At 36.6% G+C, this 21,175-nt stretch overlaps 1 protein-coding gene across 6 annotated transcripts in view; it reads right to left on the reverse strand.

Annotated features, from left to right (window-relative positions):
- The window catches only part of slmapa (sarcolemma associated protein a), a 65,327-nt gene that overhangs the window by 24,735 nt on the left and 19,417 nt on the right, over window positions 1–21,175 (reverse strand). For 4 of the 6 annotated variants that reach the window (XM_051912095.1, XM_051912096.1, XM_051912098.1 and 1 more), the window contains exons 2-11: window positions 20,308–20,455; window positions 19,445–19,517; window positions 7,844–7,880; window positions 5,225–5,287; window positions 4,869–4,964; window positions 4,669–4,740; window positions 4,442–4,582; window positions 1,744–1,881; window positions 1,504–1,672; window positions 1,304–1,354 (exon numbers count right to left, since the gene is read on the reverse strand). In XM_051912095.1, the coding sequence (XP_051768055.1) occupies window positions 1,304–1,354; window positions 1,504–1,672; window positions 1,744–1,881; window positions 4,442–4,582; window positions 4,669–4,740; window positions 4,869–4,964; window positions 5,225–5,287; window positions 7,844–7,880; window positions 19,445–19,517; window positions 20,308–20,455 (988 nt within the window). Of the gene's footprint in view, window positions 1–1,303; window positions 1,355–1,503; window positions 1,673–1,743; window positions 1,882–4,441; window positions 4,583–4,668; window positions 4,741–4,868; window positions 4,965–5,224; window positions 5,288–7,843; window positions 7,881–10,899; window positions 11,147–19,444; window positions 19,518–20,307; window positions 20,456–21,175 lie in introns of those variants that run through there. The other 2 variants (XM_051912100.1, XM_051912101.1) reach the window with 2 other exon arrangements.

A 21,175-nucleotide genomic window follows, 5' to 3' on the forward strand; every position in this document is an offset into this window, starting at 1 on the left:
CTAAATAAAATCTTCAAAATAAAAGCTCTATGGTTTAACATTTGAAAACAAAGAAATTAAGACAGCCATAAATATCAGTAGAGTAATTTTACAGTTGTACTGTAAAATACAATTATTATTATATTTTTCTTAAATACATGATTTTTTTTTTTTTTTTTTTTTTTGCAGTGAATTACAATAGTAATATTTCTAATAATATTGTATCTTATATTTTTTGAATTAATATTATTATTTTCATATTGATAATCACAATGTTTCGGCCAAACTGTGCAAACAAGCACAGAAAACCTGTAACTGTGCAACTGCAATTTTATTAGAAAAGCAGCAATTAGATTTTTCCCCCATATGTCCTATAGGTTCCATCTGGCTGCCCTTTTACAAAAGCTTTAAGTCAGTTTCCTGTACAATCATGTTATGCACATCACTTGTGGTTTAACAACCACACATTTTGATGCAAAACAACACCGTCTTTGAAGTTTTCAGTCAATTTCGGCTTTGCACAGGCTGATCTTCCCTACAAGGGTCTTATTGAAGCAAAAAACCCACACGACACTATCCTAATAATTTCTGAAATCAATGCGTTTCATGGAAATGAATGATAAAAGGATAGTTCAATGAGAGGAACGTCTCTGCCAAGATGTTTGTGGTATGTGGTTCACCACATCAGAGTGCATACTAGTTACATTTCTAAAGATGCTGCCTCTTATTACTGCCAGAGAATATAGTACTAGAAATGTGTTTGGGAATATATATTCTTGATTTCTGGGCTCTGTTTTAAACCCTAGTGGCCTTGCTGTGTACTGACTACATAGACACCAACGGTGTCCAATCTTCCTGCAGAATTTAGTGCCAACCCTAATTAAACATCAACTAGCAGAATTAACATTCAAAACTTTATCATCAATCAAAAAGACTTGAAAGCATCTAGTATAATTGACTAACCAGGCCAACCAGGTCACACTAAGACTCTTTCCTCGGACTACTTCCCTCGTTTACGGCTTAATTAAACAAGTGCACAGGGATAACTTAGTGACAAACAGCCAAATGAGGGGGGAAAATGTTAAGTAAGACTCCTAGACTGAACACACAGGTGTCGACATGAACACACATGCTCAGCACAAAAGATCAAGGCCTTCGAGACAGAACAGGTCGTTATGAAAGCAAAGCCGGATAGACAGAAAGAAAGAGGGACAGAACAAAAAAAAGAAAATAGGCAACCAAAGGCAAGCTCCCATGCTGAATTAGTCAAAGAGGCGATGCAAGGTTAGCAACACACTAGCAGACGCATGCGTCTCCAACTCACCTAAACTGTTGTTTTCCTTTATGCTTTTCTCCTGCAGCTGTTCTAACCGGACTGGAAAACGACAACGAGAAGATTTTGAGCTCTATACTGACATAAGCTCCTCCTCAACCAGTTTCATTTACTTAGTTACCGTGATATAGATGTCCACCGTTCTCAACCGAGAGTCCTGTACTATAATACTGCATGATTGTGTATTTTACCTTGCAGGGCCGTTAGTCTCTCATTTGTGAAGTCGTTGTCCGCCTGCAGAGCTTCGATTCGAGCCTGAAGCGACTGTTCCTTCTCTTCCATCTCTTCAATCCTCAGCTGTAGCTCTTTCTTCTCATTCAGGCCTTTCTGAGTGAGCTCCTCGTGTTTGCCCTCTGCCAACTAAACACATAAGTAGCGGGTTTAGCAATTTAACAGGTTTACTGTGCAACTGTGGGTGATGATAGACATGCCTTGATCTTTTCTGTGAGATCCTTAATTTCATTGACGGCTCCATTGTATTTGTTGGCGAGTTCTCTGAGCTCTTCCTGTGTGCGTTCGTTCATCTCTCTCAGGTGCGTGCACTCGTCTTCTGTGTTACTCAAGCTCCTCTGCAACACAAAAACAGACAGCTGATTGAAACAAATACCACAGAAAACAGCTAATGGATATAACTGGCCATGATGCTTTACATCTAAAACCTCCTACCATGGTAAAATCTATATGCACAGATTCTAAGTTTTGCATACTGCTTTACATAATAAAAATACACATTTGTTCTATAATTTAACTGCATTTAAAATAAATCTATGGCTGCCCTCGACTAAAGATTTTTCCAGTTGACTAGTAGTCGTTCCTTTAAGGAATTAGTCGACTAATCGCAAGTGTATATTAATAAGCCATATAAATCATAATAATGTGCCTTTAGCAGACAGTCTACTAGTTGACATGTATTTTTGGACTATTTTAGTAATCATTTTTACCAAATTCTGTTTTCTGTTTTAAGTTCTCTCTCATTAAATTTCATTTTAATGATTTAATTAAATGTAAATAATCAAAAAGCATGTCTAATTGATTGAGTTCATAAGAACAAAAAATTTATATATATATAAAAAAAAAAATGTAATTTAATTTCTATGAAATGTTTTTGTTTTTTCTGGCAATCAAATGAAGGCATAAAACATTAATTTAATTTATCTTTTAATCATATGATATTAAACAAACTTTTTTGTCAAACAAAGTGCTGCACAACTGCTAAAATTAAAAAAAAAAAATAATTTTTATTATTCCTTAAAAATAATTATTCCTTATTACTATTATTTTTAGTGTTAGTATTATTATTACATTGAGACATGGCTAAATTCTACTGTACAACAATTATATATTTCTGTCACAATTTCTTTAAGTTAAAACTAGGGGTGGGCGATATGAGCTAAAATTCATATCACAATATTTTCCACTGTCCAAAGGATATCGATATTATATTGTGATATGAGAAAAAAAATTGGAATCACATTTTAGTAGACCTTAGTTAAATTGCAGGCAATATATGTATCTTATCTAGGGGGTGGGAAATGGAATCTTTAGGCACCTCACGATCCGATCCAATTCCGATTCTAGGAGTCACGATCCGATTCCAAAAGGATTCTTGATACTTTTTTTTCTTATTAATTTGCTTATTATTTGCTTTTAATTACATGTGGAATTACACGTAGCTAAAACGTAGTTAAAAAATACATTAATACAACTGTATGTTAAGAATTGTATATAGGGACATATATAAAGTTACAAAACAAGCTAGTTGCCTAGTAAATAATAAAGAGGAACAACGAAAAATTACAAGCAATAAACAAAGAGTGCTTTCAAAACATTTACCTTTCAAGAGCTGTGAGTGATTTTTCACTTTCTCAGCTTTACGGTTGTTTGATTATTTCTGATGCCATAGCGGGAGGTCTAATAAGCTGCATCCAGACTATGCAGAGATATCTTTTGAAACATAAGAAGTTTCTGTCCTGTCTTTAACTGACTGTGTTTATATCAATTTCGCGTCATAAAAGCATTTTAAGAAGCACGTACATTTAAGCACTTGTCGCACACAGCCGCATGCGCGCTTCACAAAGCGAACGTGAGAATTTGAAATCGAAAGCAGCCTTCTGTCAGTGAATTTCATATTTTAATATATAAGCCCACAGTATTCCAAACAACATAAATGATGCCTTCGTAGAGCATTAGTAAGGAAAATAGGCCTACCGGCGGGCGAGACCACAGACTGCAAGCGTAACATCAAGCAAAGTGCGCGTTTCTCACAGCTCTCTCATACCCTGTGCGTGCAATGAATCCCGCGAATGTAATTTGCTTTTCCGAACTTTCCGAGCTTCACGCTCAACGTCAGTAGGAATTCATTTAAACGCTCGCTCTGCTCCGTGCCATGGACACACACCAAGCACACGCAGCATCATTGCGCATTGGTTAAAAACTAAGCTCATAATCAATCTAGAATCGTTGCATCTATGCATCAATTTTTTTTCTCCCACCCCTATTGCCTATATGCACGCTTATTTGTTGAGTAGGTTTTGAGTAGGTTTGTGCTCTATTAATTTGGACTGTTTCAATGCTCTCTGTGTTTGATTATTAATGCCTGTGTAGTGAGGCGCTGGACACGGTAGAGGACAAAAAGTTAAACGTTCAGCCTCGACTCTGTATCATCATTTCTAGTGTTAAAAGTTGTACAAAATTTAACAAAACAATACAAATGCAAAATTAGAATTATGAATACTTAACGGAATCCACGGTATAGCAAAATCTATATCATGGCACATCATCATACCGGTAGTCACTTTCATACCGGTATAGCGCCCACCCCTAGTTAAAACAAACTTTTATTTTGACAGGTTGCCGTGACCTTTGAGTTTCTGTGTGTTTATGATATGCTGATAGTTTTTTCTCAAATGAAACGCTCATGAAGTGACTCTCAGCGGCTCTGGAGATGAAGTTCATGTCCTCATATAGTGAGGAGGCAGAGGATGAAAACACCGCGAGCGTCACGCGTGCCTCAGTGTGCGTGTGTGTGGTAAATGAAACCGCGTGTTCCAATCCGATATTAAGACCATAAATATAATTTTTAAAATGTCCCTTTCATTTTTGCACAATCAATAAAAGATATTTTATTACCTCCACCTCAGACAGTTTTCTGACCACCTCGATTTTCTCCTGAAGGACCCGCCTCAGGGACTCTTTGGCTGTCGTCTCGTAATTGTGTTTGTCCTCTGTTAAGGCTACAAGCTCCTTTCGGATACCGTCTTCCGTTTGGTTCTGAGAAGACAGGATGCAGTGATGCAACAGGAACTCTATTTCTGTGAGCACATATTCCAAATACTCAAAGCAGACACGGGCCTTACTTTTGAATATGCTTGCAACTGATTTCCCATCACCTCCAATCTAGAGAGTAACCGGTCTTCATCGATTAAAGCCTGTAAAGACCAATTAAACAGACCTTGTTATCATGTCATAAGTGTTACATATTCTGAGCACTACTAAACAGCCATCTGTATTGAATAATTAATAATTGACTCGTCTTTAATTGCGATGTGTGATGTACCTGCCAGCTGCTCTCTGATGCTTCCTGTGTGCTGGCCAGCAGCCTCTGCAGAGTGGCCAACTTCTGCTCCAGCATCTGTTCTCTGTGTAAGGCCTCCTGAAGGACACAAACAGAACATCAACATTATCTGATCTCTAATATATACACTACTGTTCAACATTTCGTGATTTTCTGAACAAAATATATAACACTGGCCTAGTGGTTTTTGGATATTTTGCTGCAAAAATTTTACATATTGTGCCTTTAATACAGTATATTACATTTCAAGGCCAGTACATAAAATGGACAAACATCTCATCTTTGCATTTTGACACAATGTCTGCAGATGGCCTGTAGAGGTCAGTGTTGTTCCATACCTGCAGGTACTGGGAGAGCTGAAACAGTTCCTGAGAATACATACTGGGTGTATTTGCGGACACCTGCACGACAGAAAGAAAAAAATAGCGAAAAAAATAAATAAATCTATGAAAACCACAGGTCTGTGTGCTTCAACGAATCACCTTGAATCTATTGAGCATCTTTTCACATGTTGTCCTTGACGCATCTGAATCAGCACAGTCAAAAGCAGTTTTCAGTCTCACCAAGAGAAACTAAAACAACATCTTTTGAAAAGGTGAAATCTGGCAAATAACCTTGAATTAACCCAGTCTAGCTGAATAGGGCCCTTGTTCCTCATATTGTAACCACAATGATCCAAATAGTAAAATCGTGACTCGAGTTACATTTATTAAATCCACATGACGAGACACTCCCACAAGCAGAGAGAAAGTCGGAAAGAGTATTTTTGAATTGACAGTGTCAGATGCTGCCGTCAGATATAGAAGCGCTGTATGCATCTGGAAATGGACGTGACATTGACAGGTCTGCATTCATGGGGTTTAAGGGGGACGCCAGTCTTTCTACACCATCTTCATTAAAACAGATGGAGGTTCAGAGTGGTGATGAAATGATTTACACATGCATGATTTTGTCATCACAGATGCAGATGATGTCATCATTCTGCAGGCCCCATCAGTACACTGATGTCATTTGCTGATTGTTTTTCCTAATCCATCTGCCCGAGTCACAACTGAATTTGAAACACTCCCCAAAACATTCATCATTAATTCACTTTAAGGTTCCAACATTTAAAAACTGAAACATCAAACTCATTGTCTTGCACAGCGTAAGAGGTTGTGAGGAATATTAGCTCAAAAAGTATGCATACATAATTGTTCAAAAGTTTGGGATCAGATTTTTTTGTTGTTGTTTGACTGAATTTAATACTTTCATTTAGTAAGGACACATTAGATCAATCAAAAGTGACTGTAAAAACAGTTAGCATGTTACAAAAGATTTCGGTTTTAAATAAATGTTGTTCTTTTGAACATGTCATTCATTAAAGAATCCTGAAAAAAACATCAGTTTACACAAAAACTATTTTCAACATTGCTAACAATCAGAAACGGTTCTTAAGCAGCAAATCAGCATATTAAAAAGATTTCTTAAGGATCATGTGACACTGAAGACTGGAGTAATGATGCTGAACATTCAGCTTTGATCACAGGAATACATTACATTTAATAAAATATTCAAAGAGAAAACGGTTATTTTAAACTAGGGCTGCACGATTATGACAAAAAAAACAATTGTCGATTATTCCCCTGAAATTGTAATTGCGATTAATAATTACGATTATCATAATTACATTGAATGATGTTTTGAATAGCTTTATACCACTGTTTGAAGCAACTGCATGCCATATTTTTATGTAAAAATTAAAAAACAAGCTGAAAACACACTTCCTGAAAAATGTACTGATTTTCTATAGCATTAAACCTCAAATGTCAATTATACATTGGTTTGGTTTCTTCTTTAAATAAAAAAAGTAAACATATGCATTTAATAATAATAATAATAGGGGCTTTCTACCATGTTGTTCTACTAACTTAGCCACCAGGGTGGTTCCCCGAGAACTAATGTTCCCCCAGGGCCATTTTCCTGGTTGCGTTCGCACCGCCAGTAGGAACTCTGAAGTGACATAAACCGCGCTTGTTGTAGTGACTTTTATTTTGATGGCGCTGAGAACACAGTGCTCACATTCTCCGTCTTCATTAGTTTACGATCTGTTTAACAGTCCTGTCTAATACGTAATTAGATAGAACTGTTATACAAAGAAAGTAGACAGTCTAGCTCAAAGTTGTGCTATATTTTCTCCTTAGCGTAAGGTTGAGAGGCCCATCTATCACTGTTTTCCATGTTTCTAGAGTATTTGGTGGAGTAAATATATGTCTTTTTAAAAAAATGGTGGGTGCTTTTAGCAACCAATCAGCGTACACTTACGTCACAGATAACCCCCAAACTTTTGAATGGTATAGTGCACTTCACTAAATTATACAACAGATATTATGTGAATTGGGATGTACCTTGACCCTATTGTGGCTAAGATCTCATCAACATGCTATCAGTAATAGAATTTGATTCTAGATGCAAAAAAAGCATTAGGAGAATGATGCTATTAGATTTCTGCTTAAACACTAATGTGATTAAGCGTGAGTATATATTTAAAACTTTTAAAGAAAGACACCTCTGTGCATTGCCGGGAATGATTCGCCACACAAATAAATTGTTCCCTATTAAAGCTCCACAGAAGCATCCCACACAGAGGATGGCATGAGAGGATAACTGCATTATCTAACTTCATCTGGACCACCTCCAGGATTGTTCACAAATACACCATACGGAAAGAGCCACATGGAAACCTCAGATAGCAGCACATAATGCTTGCTGGTGTGATTTCAAGGCTTTAGCAACAGCAAGGACTTGGAAATCAATGGCATTCATAACACAAGCTGCTTTGAGATGACACCATCCAAGACACAATAATAAGGAACATAATGAACTGGAACTCATTCATTCATGATCAAGTTTAATCTGGAGAAAAACAACCTGACATTCTGCATATATAACGAAAGAAAACAGTCATGAGCGCTTACCTTATCAATAGCCAGTGGCAGTGGTGCTGGAACAACACTGGAAGAGAAAAAGAGATTGTTAATGGTTTATGGAGAGATCGGGACAGACACTATGCATGAGGAAAGTTAGGTGCAAATATTTGCTAGCAGACTCACTCAACCGATCCAACTTTGCACTGTTAATCTTTTACAGTACAGCCCTTTTATAACTTTGTGAAACGGGTTTTGTTTCATTTACCCGTTTTGTTTTTGACTTAGTTTTAGCTTTTAACTATAATCACCCTGGCTCCCATCAAAACATGACAGCCTTTGCAACATTATATAAGGTAATGTGCAGTACTGCGATATGGCCCATAAAAGGAACAAGTCGACAACTCATTAAGACAAAAATTCAAGCTATTAATCACAGACATGCTATTAATCAAAACATTAGATATCAGCTGACTGATTCCAGCTAAGTCACAACACATCGGCCATCCAGTTGGCAAAGCTGCACTTAAACCCAGTTTCCTGTGCTTAAATGACATAAATAGGCTGTGGGTTCAAAGGTCAGCAGTGATACCTATGGACTTTGAGCTCTAGAGGAAAAAAACAGGCAGAAACAGAATATGAAATGCTCTCTGTCACTCTGACTTTGTGAAATTAATCTAACTGAATATAGTCTAGAGAACCACCTGACAATCCATAAACCCTGAGGAACTACAGAAAAACATGGATAATGACAAAACATTGACCAAACATGGCCTGGATTGAAAATCTTTGTTATTTATAATGATAAGATGACAAAACAAACTTAAATATGTAACTGGACAAAATATTGTATACTTGTTTGCAAGGTACACACATTTTTGTCCAATAAAATGCTCTTTCATTTCCATGAGTTTTCCAAGCATGTAATTTGCAATTTCCCTAATATTTGCCAGGTTTTGTATGACTATGGGAATAAATTGGGAAAGGATGAGTTCTTTTGGAAGAACAAGCCCTTTGAAATGTACCCTTCACCAACTTCCTGTTGGAACAGGAAATATGTCAACAGAAGAAGGCAAATTGCATTCATCAAGCCATTTCATAGGGTCTTAAGTAGGGATGCACCAATATTAAAATTTTGGTCGATACCGATAACCGATAATTCTTTATATTTAAAAGCTGATAACCGATATACTGGCCGATAAATCTAAATCCAAATTTTTAGGGATGCACCGATATTACAATTTTGGTCGATAACGATAACTCTTTATATCTGAAAGCCAATAACAAATATATTGGCCGATAAATCTACATTCCAAATTTTTATATAATTTTTGAGAGCCTGATTACAAAAACAAAAGTTTCACCAAAAAAAAGCCATGTCCCAAGCATACAATTATAGTGTTCCCATTAGGGCTGTGCAATTAATCGTATTTTCGATTTCAATTTCGATATTGGCTTCCGACGATTATGAAAACAAGATAATCGAGGTAAAGCGATTACAGTACTGCTGCTGCATTCCGTTCAGCACACCTTCCTTTCCTTCACAGTGGTGCGCTTTTATTCCTCGCTAACCCAAACTTAACATCCAAATCAGTCGAATAAGAGAGGGATGTAAAATGCAGTCTAATGTTGCTAAACTTCGGGGCGTGCTTGATATTAAACATAAACCGTGCTATTAAAAAGCGCGTTAAGCCACGAAACAGACGCTGTTCCCTAGGCGGCCACCTGTGCACGCGCTCCGAGACAGTGCGGAACAAATGCCGTTTTGGTAAGTATCCTCGTAAATGCAGTCGGTTATGTCTTAAGTGTACTGTGAGAAAGTGCGCGTGTGTATTGCTGCCTTCATGTACTATTGGAAATTTGATAATTACCACTCCTAAAGTCATGATTACGAGCTCATCGCATGCGAAATGAAAGGGTGTTCATGTGCAATTTTTACCAAGCAAACTCGTATTTGCCATAATTCCGAGACCTTGTTAAGGCAGCATAACAGTAGGCTTATATCGGGTCCGTCCAGTTCTTAAAGGGACAGCAGCCAACATTAATGAATGCTGAGGTCATTGTTAATCTAACAAGAAAAGACAAAGATAAAATCACCCACTGCTCTTGAATGAATAACTTTTTTTAGTTTTAAATAAGAATTAGTCTATATTTAATGTATACAGCAGTTATTTTACATTTGATTACTTTATTCAATTTCTGTTGGGTATTACTTAACTAAATACCACTGTTAGTACATCTATCTGAAAAACCCAAAGCACTGTTTATTTCATTTGTATTTTTGTTCTGTTGTATTTTTTGTCTGCTTTGTTTGTAATTAGTTTCTTTGTTCTTATTTAATTGTTGGCTGTTTATTATCTTCTGTAGCTGTTTTGAGGACTTTTTACTTACATTAATTAACCTAGTATTAGTTTTTCCTGAAGTATTGATAATTGTGAAATTTCACTGACATTTAAATTACTCACATCATGAAATAAGACTTATCACATCACCCACCAATAATCGTGTTAAATAATTGTGATTTCAATACTGACCAAAATAATCGTGATTATGATTTTTGCCATAATCGAGCAGCCCTAGTTCCCATTATAGTTTTATGTAGCGTTCATGACAGACTTGCGTTGTACATGTTGCACTTAACTGTATTTTCCTTTCTGAAGTGATTTCAAGCAATTCAAAACTATCATTGAGAATCAATTTTTTAATCTGCTTTAATATATCGACCAAATTCTCTTATCGGGCCAATAACGTTAACATTAAAAATGATACTGATATTGTGGCCGATAAATCGTGCATCCCTAGTCTCAAGAGTAAGGCTGCATACTGTACAAGTCATTTAAAAACATATTCAGCATGTGTTCAGGCCTTGTTCAACACATATTTCAGTACATTAATTATTAACTGACCAGCCTTAAACACCTGTTATCCAGGTAAGTGAATTATAAAACATGTAGAGAGAAAAAAAGTTGAGATAGTTCAGGCCTCAACACATCCATATAAAAATTTCCTGCTGGATGTGATTCACATTTCAAGCATTTTTTTCCCACATGTACTGCGTCATTCCTTCAAAAGCCTGCCGATCCCTCTTTTTGTAAATGTCTTGTTACCTGAAGCGTAGGAAAAGCAGACTTTATAGTAAGTTATCCATCAGCACAGCAGATGTCTGGCGGTCTTCACTTCCATGTCTGTGGTCTTAATATTTTCTTTCAGGCACTTTGCAGAAGATCATGCTGTCATGCTCTCTTTAGCCGCTTGATAACATGGCTGGATCCTCGTCGCTTGTGCAAAACCAAAACAGCGAAGTTCTGTCCGCTCCACACAGTTCAACACCATCCACGCCTCTCCCACAGGCAGCGGTCAAAGTTCAAGTGCTTGTCATGTGATAGTTCCAAACTCTTCTGAAATAAAACACTCCAAAGTCCCTCAGAGCTCCAAACCGATCTGAAGAGCCTTCAATTTTCATACGCAGTGAAACTCAGGCGGGACAATAGTAGCAAAACCTGATCCCCTGGCTGTCTGCCCCATGGCATCTGCTCAGTAACTCATGCAAAGAAACAAAGCTGACGGGTTGGAGAGCATTCCAGCAGACATGGGGGAAGACAGCGCTTGTGGGATGTTCATAACTAAATAGAGTTATGCAATGATGATCCACAAACATCCTTATAGCAGTGGCACTTCACGTTACGCAAACAAAGTTTATGTTTAGAACAGCATACAACCATACTAAATCATACTGCACCATATAGAGCAGTATATATAGTATGTATACTGTGAATATGCAAATTTTCTAGGGATGCGCCGATACCGATAACCAATAATTCTTTATATTTGAAAGCCAATAACCGATATATTTCCCGATAAATCTAAATCCAAATCTTTAAGGATGTATCGATATGAACATTTTGGACTGTACCGATAACCGATAATTCTTTATATTTGAAAGCCGATAACCTATATGTTTGCCGATAAATCTAAATACAAACTTTTAGGGATGCACTGATTTGAAAATTTTTGCTGGTACTGATAACGATAATTCTTTATTTTTAAATAAAGTTGATAACGATAACATTAAAAATGAACATATATCGGCCAATACCGATATATTGTGCATCCCTACAAATTTTTATATAATTTTTGAGAGCCAAAAACAAAAGCCATGTCCCTAGCACTTCAACATAAATCAAACATGTGCAGTACAGCAGCTTAGTCTGAACCAGTGTAAGTTTTAAAATTAATTTTACACTTGTTTGGCCAACTTTCTTTATCAAAAAAAAAAAAAATTTGCCTTTCAAAGAATGCTTTTGTGGAAGCATTCTTCCTGTAACAACGCGCTAAAATACGGGTGTACAAATAATTCACATTCTTTTAAAGTAGTGTTCTCATTATAATTTTATGTAACCTACATGACAGACTTGCGTTGCACGTGTTTAAAGTGATTCCAATCATAATTCAAGCAATTAAAAACCATCATGATGAACAGTGCGCACCTGAAGTGTCTCAGCTGAAGGAAATAATCCATTATTCATTGACTTTAATATACCAACATTTTTTATCGGGTGATAACGATAACATTAAAAAGGAACACAGAGGCCGATACCAATATGGTGGGGCTACTTATACAAATGGATGGAAAAAAAAAAAAAACGATCTAAAATGATCTATTTCTGATTTGTTAATTTGAAGTTCGGAATGTTCATGATAGCAACATCTCCCACTACAGCAGTGTGGAGCTTCAGGCACTGTGTCTTGTGAGTGTGTGTTTATGTAAGCCAGAGATGAGTCACAGTAACCCTCCTGTTCCAAGCCTGCAGCCACACACACCATTGTTTGAGGTGGTTGTTTCAATATGGCAGTCATGGGCTCACTGATAATTCATGAAGACTTGCAGATATCAACAGAGCCACAGAAAACACTCTGAATTTGATTGAGAAGTATTTTGTTTTTATCCTCAGAGATTAGCGATTAAAACAATTAATATGGCACTGTCAAGGCTGACTGACATGCAAAATTACCAACCAGTTTGTTCTTTACATGACATTTAGAAAAACTAATTAGAGACTCATACAGATGCATAGCACCACATATCTAGCTCATGATGAAAATGTATATAAAGACTATAATCCACCCTACCAATCCATCAGCCATTGATCAACCAAATCAGTCACTCATGGACTACGTTTACATGTGCACCAATAATGCGATTATTTCTCATAATCAGGGTAAGGTCTTAATCGCAGCAAGATGTTTACATGACACGAGCAGAACTCTTCACTCCAGTTTACATGCAATTTTCATTACTCTGATTATTCACTAATATGTTTATACCACACTCAGATATACAGGCATACAGTATGCATGTTAAATGCCATTGTTTTGATCTACTTACATCAAATTCAAAATAAATTTTTATGGACGTACTGGATATTATTTGGCGCCGTGATGAACATCGCAATGCCCGGTTTGCCTACGCTGCCATCGCGTTCGTCGCGTTGTCTGGATAAAGATGGTGGTAAGGTGTTTACATGCATGTATATTGCGATTAAAATCTGCGTTCACCACCTAGTTTAATGCTATTATGCTTACTACAATTATGAGTTTAATCGCATAACTTCAATCGAAGTATTGATAAAGTTTAATCACAATATTGCCAAAATCCCATTATAATCGCATTACGAGAGTGCATGTACACACATTTTTGTGGGCGGAGCCTACCTGTGGCAGAAAATGACAGTTGTGCAGTAGCAGTTTCTGGAAGCCATGGAATAAAATAAAAAGTTAATTTCGAGTTTATATCTCATTATTCTGACCTTTTTTCTCGCAAATCCGAGTTTGTATCACGCAATTCTGACTTTTTTTCCTTCAGAAGTGAGATATAAACTCACAATTGCGAGTTATAAAGTCCGAACTGGGAGATATAAACACGCAAATGCAAGAAAAAAAAGTCAGAATTGTGAGATAAAAATGTTATAGGCAATGTTTAAAAGTTATGTTATAGGTTTAAATATTATTTTATGCTGTAACTGCTATGTATGCATGTCCCCTATGAACTGCATATGTGAATATTATGTAGACTTACGGTTTCAAATTCATGGTTTAATAGTAGACTAATCATCGCAGGTTTCATCAGTCCAGTCTGTGACTTGCAACAAGCATCTCCGTTTAGCTTCATAGTGTGTCTTCAACGACGCTATTCTATAAAAATTCTGTGGATTTTGCCCATTTTCCTCCACTTGTTACCGCTATTTTTCTGCCTCCACTATGTGCACGCAGTGGCAAGTGACGTAACTGTGACGTCTGCTCCAAATTGGTCTATTGAACCATACTTTTGTGAATATCAACTACAGCCAATCAGAATGTATTTGATGTGTATCAAACAGCTTTGAGAAGCAGGAGTTTGGCTGATGAGATTAATACCGAAATAGAAACCAAGCGATCAACAAAATTGGACTGCAGAATAGCATTTGCAGAAATTAAATGACTCACAAGGGAACCAATAAAGTGTGATTGGCAGATTGGAAACCTATTACAAAATCTCTATGAGTAAACTGGAAACAATGTCCCACTTCTGGTTGTGGTCTCCTGCTGAAATCTGTGATCAATTACAGTGGGAAAGAGAATGGTGAGAGTTCACCCAGTGGAGGAAACGGGACATCCCTCTCCAGTATTTCACTCTATCGCCCTCCAGATGGAAAATAAAAACAATCAGCAGCCAGCAACCCATCCCTCGATGACTATCACATCTCTGTCGTTTTCCCTCCTTCGATAAATCTATCCATCCCTATTCACAGAGCAACAATACAAATCTATCTGAAAGAGGCTAAACGAACATCAAGTGGAAAGAGTGAAGACATTTTGCTGAGAAACTCAAAAAGCAGGGAGATATCTTAAGCAGATGTCTTTTGTCGACTTGCTGGAAAGAATTTCAGCAGGCTAGTGGGAAGTAACGCTCTCAGAGAAATGATTTCTCAGGCTGCCTTTTTGACCTCACTCAACACAAACATCAAGTAAAAGCCCTGGCCACAAACACGTACAGCAATCCCTCGACTGCATCTTCTAATAAACAGAAGAGCGCACAGACACATGCCGCTAAACCCAAACATACATCTCTGGTCTGGCTGGGCTCCAGAGGCAAGAGCTCAACAACTAGACGCGTGTGGCATCTATAAATACCTCAAGCTGGATGTGAACATTCGACTGGGTCGAGAGCTCGGCCAAGGAGCTCCACTGCAGTCACGGTACATGACTGATGTTTGCTTAACAGGGCAAGAGGAAGAGAAAATAGGGAGCAGAGTGAACAAAGATGGGACAGTGGTGCAACTACACAATTCATATAATTTCTGCAGCACTAGCATCATAAGCTAGTGTCAAAAATAAGTTCAGTTTTATCTGAATAAATATGGTGGGATAAGAGAAAGTATATATATGGACTAGTGTCTGTGAATACTAAACCGCAAGACTATTTGAATATGAATCCTGCATGTTCCATGTGTCTCTGTGTGAATGAATGGTGCAGACGCGAGAATACGTTTACTACACATACTGAAGCACACATGATGCTTACGGTGTTTTTTCCAGCGTCTGTCATCTGACTATATGATGACTTGAACACACAAACTTCATCTCCAGAGCTGCTCTGAGAGTCACTTCATGAGCATTTTACCATTTAATTTGAGAAAAACTACTGTCATATCATATACACACAGAAACTTCAAGATCTTCACGGCAACCCGTCAAAATAAAAGTTTGATTGTATAGTACTATGTACTACTATTGTATTACTATTGTACGGTATAATGTATGTCTTAATGTAATATTACTACTACTATTACTACTACTACTACTAATAATAATAAAAATACAATAATTAAGACTTTACTTTTAAAAGGAGTAATCACAATTATTGCCCTATTACATTACAACCCTATTATTGTAAACAAATTAAGTTGCTTTTTATTAATTAAATTAATTAGACATGTTTTCGATTAAACCATTAAAATGGAATCCAGAAAAATTTAAAACGGAAAACAAAATTTGGTAAAAAAAAAACAACAAAAAAAACAAATTAAATAAAACTGAATTTGAGAACAAATAAAAAGTATTTCACGGAGCCCTGAAAATAAAAACTTTTAATAAATTGCTGTTATATTGTAAGTTTCATGATTTCAATTATTTAGATATGCTTTTTGATTAATAACATTTAATTTAACTATTAATACAGAGTCCAGAAAAAAAATAAAAAAATAAAAAATAATAATAATAATAATATATAATTAATATTATTATTATTATTATTATTATTATTATTATTTATATATATATATATATATATATATATATATATATATATATATATATATATATATATGTATGTGTGTGTGTGTGTGTGTATTATATGTAAGTATTAATAAATAATATATAAAAGTATAAATAAAACTATTGCAATAAAAAAATAAAAAAAAAACCTTGGCAATTGGCTTATCTAAAGTTGTGCCTGAACAAATAAACTGGGATAAGAGAAGGTATTTCAAAATAGAACATTTTATATTTTATCATACATTTTATATTATATACAATAAAAAAAATTAAAAAAAATAAAAATCTAGATAAACTTGGAAGCTGACCTCTAGCTAACAAACTAGTCAACTATTAAACCAGTCAACAATCACTGACCCATCCTTAACAGAGAGGAAGTTAAAGAAAAGAAACAAGGTACAGTCATTAATGCATTGAGCCACAGTGAGGATTTAGAAACAGTCTGCCAGCAGCAGAGACTCAAGGTGTGTGGTCCCACATCCCTGGCATTGTTTATGGAGTTTAGAAAAGGAAAGATCTCTGAGATTTATCAGCTTTATTCAGGGAGCACTTCCATGCTAAACGAGGAGATGCATAAAATCTTTTAAAGCGCCTGAAATGGCACAGATGCCCACCTTGTTTCCACGTGAGTTGGTTTAACAGGTCCTGCCAGCACTGGAGGCCGCAGGGAAGCGTTCAATGCAAGAGCCATCTGCTTCACGGATGCCTTCCGTTAAACGATTTTTATAGCCGATGATACAGGCACAGTCAAACATAGCATTCATACGGTGGTAGGAAATCCCTTCCGTCAACAAGACCATCAATATCCCTCTTCATGAATATAATAAACGGCAGCCGTGCCGAGCATCAGATTACTAACTAGACGACTGGCTTGGCTCTGAACCCAGGATGGCAGTTTAATAGCAATACGCTATGCAGGCTTTTAACTAAATGAAGAAAATGCAGGTGAAATGCAAAGTTGGTGTGCTTGTTTGGTGTATACCTAGATTTCAACATAATAAAACCCGTCTGGATTTGGTGACATTCAGACTAATGCTGTGGAAATGGAACGGGGAGCAGATGGAGGCGGATGAGACCCGCGAGACCCCTGCGGTGCCTGCGTTCATCTCCCGTCTCAGACAGTCTGCTGTTCATGCAGCTTCACGCAAATCCAATCAAAAATCAATAACTGGCCGGGTCACAGTGAGTCATGCGCAAATGAAATTCAGGCCTTTTGGCCCTGAGAAGAAAAAAAAACACCTTTTTGTAAGCTATCATTAGAATTTGATGAACAAAGCGCTATCAATCAATGCCATCCACTGTAAAAATAAATAAATAAATAAATACTTAATTTTAAACAGTAAAAACCTGTTAATTGGTTAACAGTAAATACCCTTAATATATATAGTGAAAAATTGGTATAGATTTAAAAGGGGCATATCATGAAAATGTGACTTTTTCCCGTGTTTAAGTGCTATAATCGGGTCCCCAGTGCATCTACCAACCCAGAAAACGTGAAAAAGGACAACCCAGCAACTTTGTTTTGGCAAGCCTTTCTCTGCAAGCATGTGAAAAAACTTGCCGCTCAGATTTCGCTCCCCTTGTGATGTAGGAAGGGGATCTTATTATATTACCACCATTTAATCTGCATGTTTCCACCCACGGCGCCGCCATTTTGTTTTCCCAAGCGACAGCGGTGTACCAGTTCTAATGCCATGGCAAAAGTGCGAGCAAAGTATGCTAACTGTTCTGTCGTTGGCTGCGCAGATGAGTACAGAACAGATGAGGACAGAAGTGTTTCTGTCCAAACGAAACTTTGGGGGGAAAAAATTAGACCATTCACAGCATTTGATAGCAATCATAAATGTTAGCCTGGTGTGTATGGCTCTGTTTGCCAAACAGGTATGCTATGTATAGTGGGCGTCCATGCGGCTTTTACACAAAAGATTAACATGACGGCACATGCTAGTCGATGAGTTGAATCAACTCCACAGCAACTACATAAATTTATCCACTAACCATTCAGAAACGTCCAGTTTCATTCTAAAAGTTGAAGTTGAAAACTTCTTCCTGAGTCTCTCCATCAGTGTCGACTCCGGTTTGAACAATGTAAGGCTGAACACCGTTACTGACAATCCTCATTTTGGCTGCATGAGATTCTCCAGCTTTGTCGTTGTTGAGCGACCGACGCGCGAGCTGTTAAAGCTCCGCCCTCTTCTGGAAAGGGGGCTGGGAGCAGCAGCTCATTTGCATTTAAAGGGACACACACAAAAACGGCGTGTTTTTGCTCACACCCAAATAGGGGCAAAATTGACAAGCTATAATAAATGATCTGTGGGGGATTTTGAGCTGAAACTTCACAGACACATTCTGGGGACATTTCATGCAATTTTACAGTAAAATACTGTTAAATGTACAGTTTTTGGAAGTGAAAAAGAACAAATCATCTTATAATTTACAGTGAAAAGCATAAACTGACATTCCCAGAAATCTGTGAGACAGCTCACATTTGATGGTTTTTCATTGAAATAACTTTCTTCCTTTTTTCTTACATCTGTTATGTACATTAGGATTTTGTTACATCTTATTTTTTTTTACTGTAAATTGAGTCAAATCTATAAAGCTTAAAATGTCGCTACTGTATTTATGGTTATGTAATGGCAACCACAGCTGGCATTTTTACTGTAAATCTTTGTGATTTGTGTTTGCAGTAAAGAACATTGTGGGCTAAATAGAATTTGAGCTCTGTGCCAAATAGAATATAATGTAGACTCTTTAGTTTATAAAAAAAAGTAAACCTATAGTTCTTAAACAACATTACACAGACATTTTGTGTATTTACACTTTTTTTGGACTGTTAGTCCAAATTATTTAGATGCCATCAATGGACCTTTTACGTTGAATTTCATTTGGAATATCCTGCTAAACTTTGCCTTAATGGAAAGGCACAGAGCATCACTGTGGCATGTGGTTAGATTATATATGTAAATACTTATGTTTACTAAATAACCAAGAAAATAAAGCAAGGAAATGACGACAACAACCGCAGAACCAAAACCAGCATAAAAGCCAAGATCTGATCCACCACTAATTCCAGTCATACAAAAACTAAAAACTAACAGCCCACATGTCATTTCCCCTGAACAAGCACAGGCAAATGTTGTTTGGGTCAACTGAATCAGTATAATCAGCAGCTGTAAGCCTCAGTTCTCAGAGATTTTATCACATCTCTTTATGCATCATGTTTTTATAAGTGATAAAGCTGGTAAGCTCAAGCTACCCTAAAGACAAGAATAACACACCAGGTTGAGCGAACAATAAACAGCCAAAAACAAAAATGTACTCTTAAACAGGACTTACTCTGATCGCCGGCGAGCTTCCATGCCATCTGGTAAGAAGAGCTTGATGGTCGACACTATACAGCCATGAGTAACTAAAAACAACAAGAGAAAACAGGACACGTAACATTATTTTCATAACAAGATTTTAAAGAAAGGTACAGGTTATCCCAAACATAAACAGGCCATAAAAATGTTCATAACAAGCACTAATATGAGGTTATCTAAGAAGCGTACATGTCCTAAAGTTTACCAGCTTTAAAAGTGAGTGTTTATGATCATCAAAAACATCCAGAGAGAAGATTTCCTGACGTTCTGATGAGACCAAGCCAACTTGTGCCGCAACAATGCTAAGAATCAAACACACAACACCCACTGGAAACAAGTTTCCAAAGAAAAGCTCATTTTAATACCTCGCCAGTTAAAATACAGCGCTCCTAACAGGTTCTCATTCTTGTGTACTTTCATTCTGCTATGAAGTGATGTTTGCTTACATTCATTTTGAAAGGGTAGGTTGCTTTGCATTTGTATCTGATTGTGAAAGCATCCCATTGCATGTACTTCAGTTACAACACATGCAGAAAAGCAATCAACCAGCGCTCTTGGGTTTCGAAATTGCGTCTCCGCCATTACAGCATCTTCAAAAAGTGCAGTATGTAATGGCTGCATTTGTGTAAAAGACTTCAACTTTCAATCAGAGGTGTCCTCTATTACACTACCAAGAAAACAGGGCCCGAAATTAACACTCGTCAAGCACCAAATGCATTTTAATAAAGGAATAAATAAAGGAATATTTGTATGTACACCTCCACGCCTGCATTACAGACAAACACACAGTTGTGCCACGTTTCACTATCGCCACTAACACAAACAGGCTTTCCTCACCTTTCCGGGTATTCTCTGTCACATCCACCCCAAACTGAATGATGTCACCGGAGAGCACCTCACAGGGAGGGCTCTCCTCCGACCCGCGGCTCAGACGCTGGCTGTTGATGAAGGTGCCATTGCTGCTTTTGGTGTCCTGGAGATAGAACTGTAAGCAGAGGAGAGATGGAAAGATTACAGATGCGTCAAATACAGCACTACACTGAAGTGTGCAGAACAAATGTGCTAGATGAAAGGGAGCAATGGTTAAAAAGAGGAAGAACTTTACATAGGTCGACAAGTTCATTGTTACAATACAGATTATGACACATTTTTAGGGCAGTAGCAAAACCTAAAAACTATAATTTAACTAGATAGGTAAAATAATGCACTTAACACCCCAGTTTAAAAAAAATATATATATATATTTTAGGTAATTGAAATAAAGCTGAAACAATATTTAAAAAAAAGAAAAAAGAAAAAAAAAAAGTCCTTCAATATTAACTTAAAAAAAAAAAAAAAAGCACATAATACAATTATTAAAACAAGTTTAATTGAAAACTGTAAATATAAAAATCAGATAATTCAAAATATTAATAAATACTACAAAATTAGAAATGTTGCCTTTTAGTGAAATAAATAAACTTCAGTACTAAAATCACTAAAAATAAAATTGAAATATAAATTTACGCTTTCCTGAAATATTTGAAAGAAAAACTAATAATGGCAAAATCACAAAAAAAAAACAAACAAATTAAAATGAAATACAAATTAAATGCTAATTCAAAATATTCATAAATATGATAAATTACACTAAAATACCACTGTATCACTATGGGGTGTGTGATATCATCTGCGATAATATCGTGATTGTTGTTTTAACGATGTG

Source organism: Ctenopharyngodon idella, chromosome 11 (assembly GCF_019924925.1).
Source record: "Ctenopharyngodon idella isolate HZGC_01 chromosome 11, HZGC01, whole genome shotgun sequence".
NCBI classification, from domain to species: domain Eukaryota; kingdom Metazoa; phylum Chordata; class Actinopteri; order Cypriniformes; family Xenocyprididae; genus Ctenopharyngodon; species Ctenopharyngodon idella.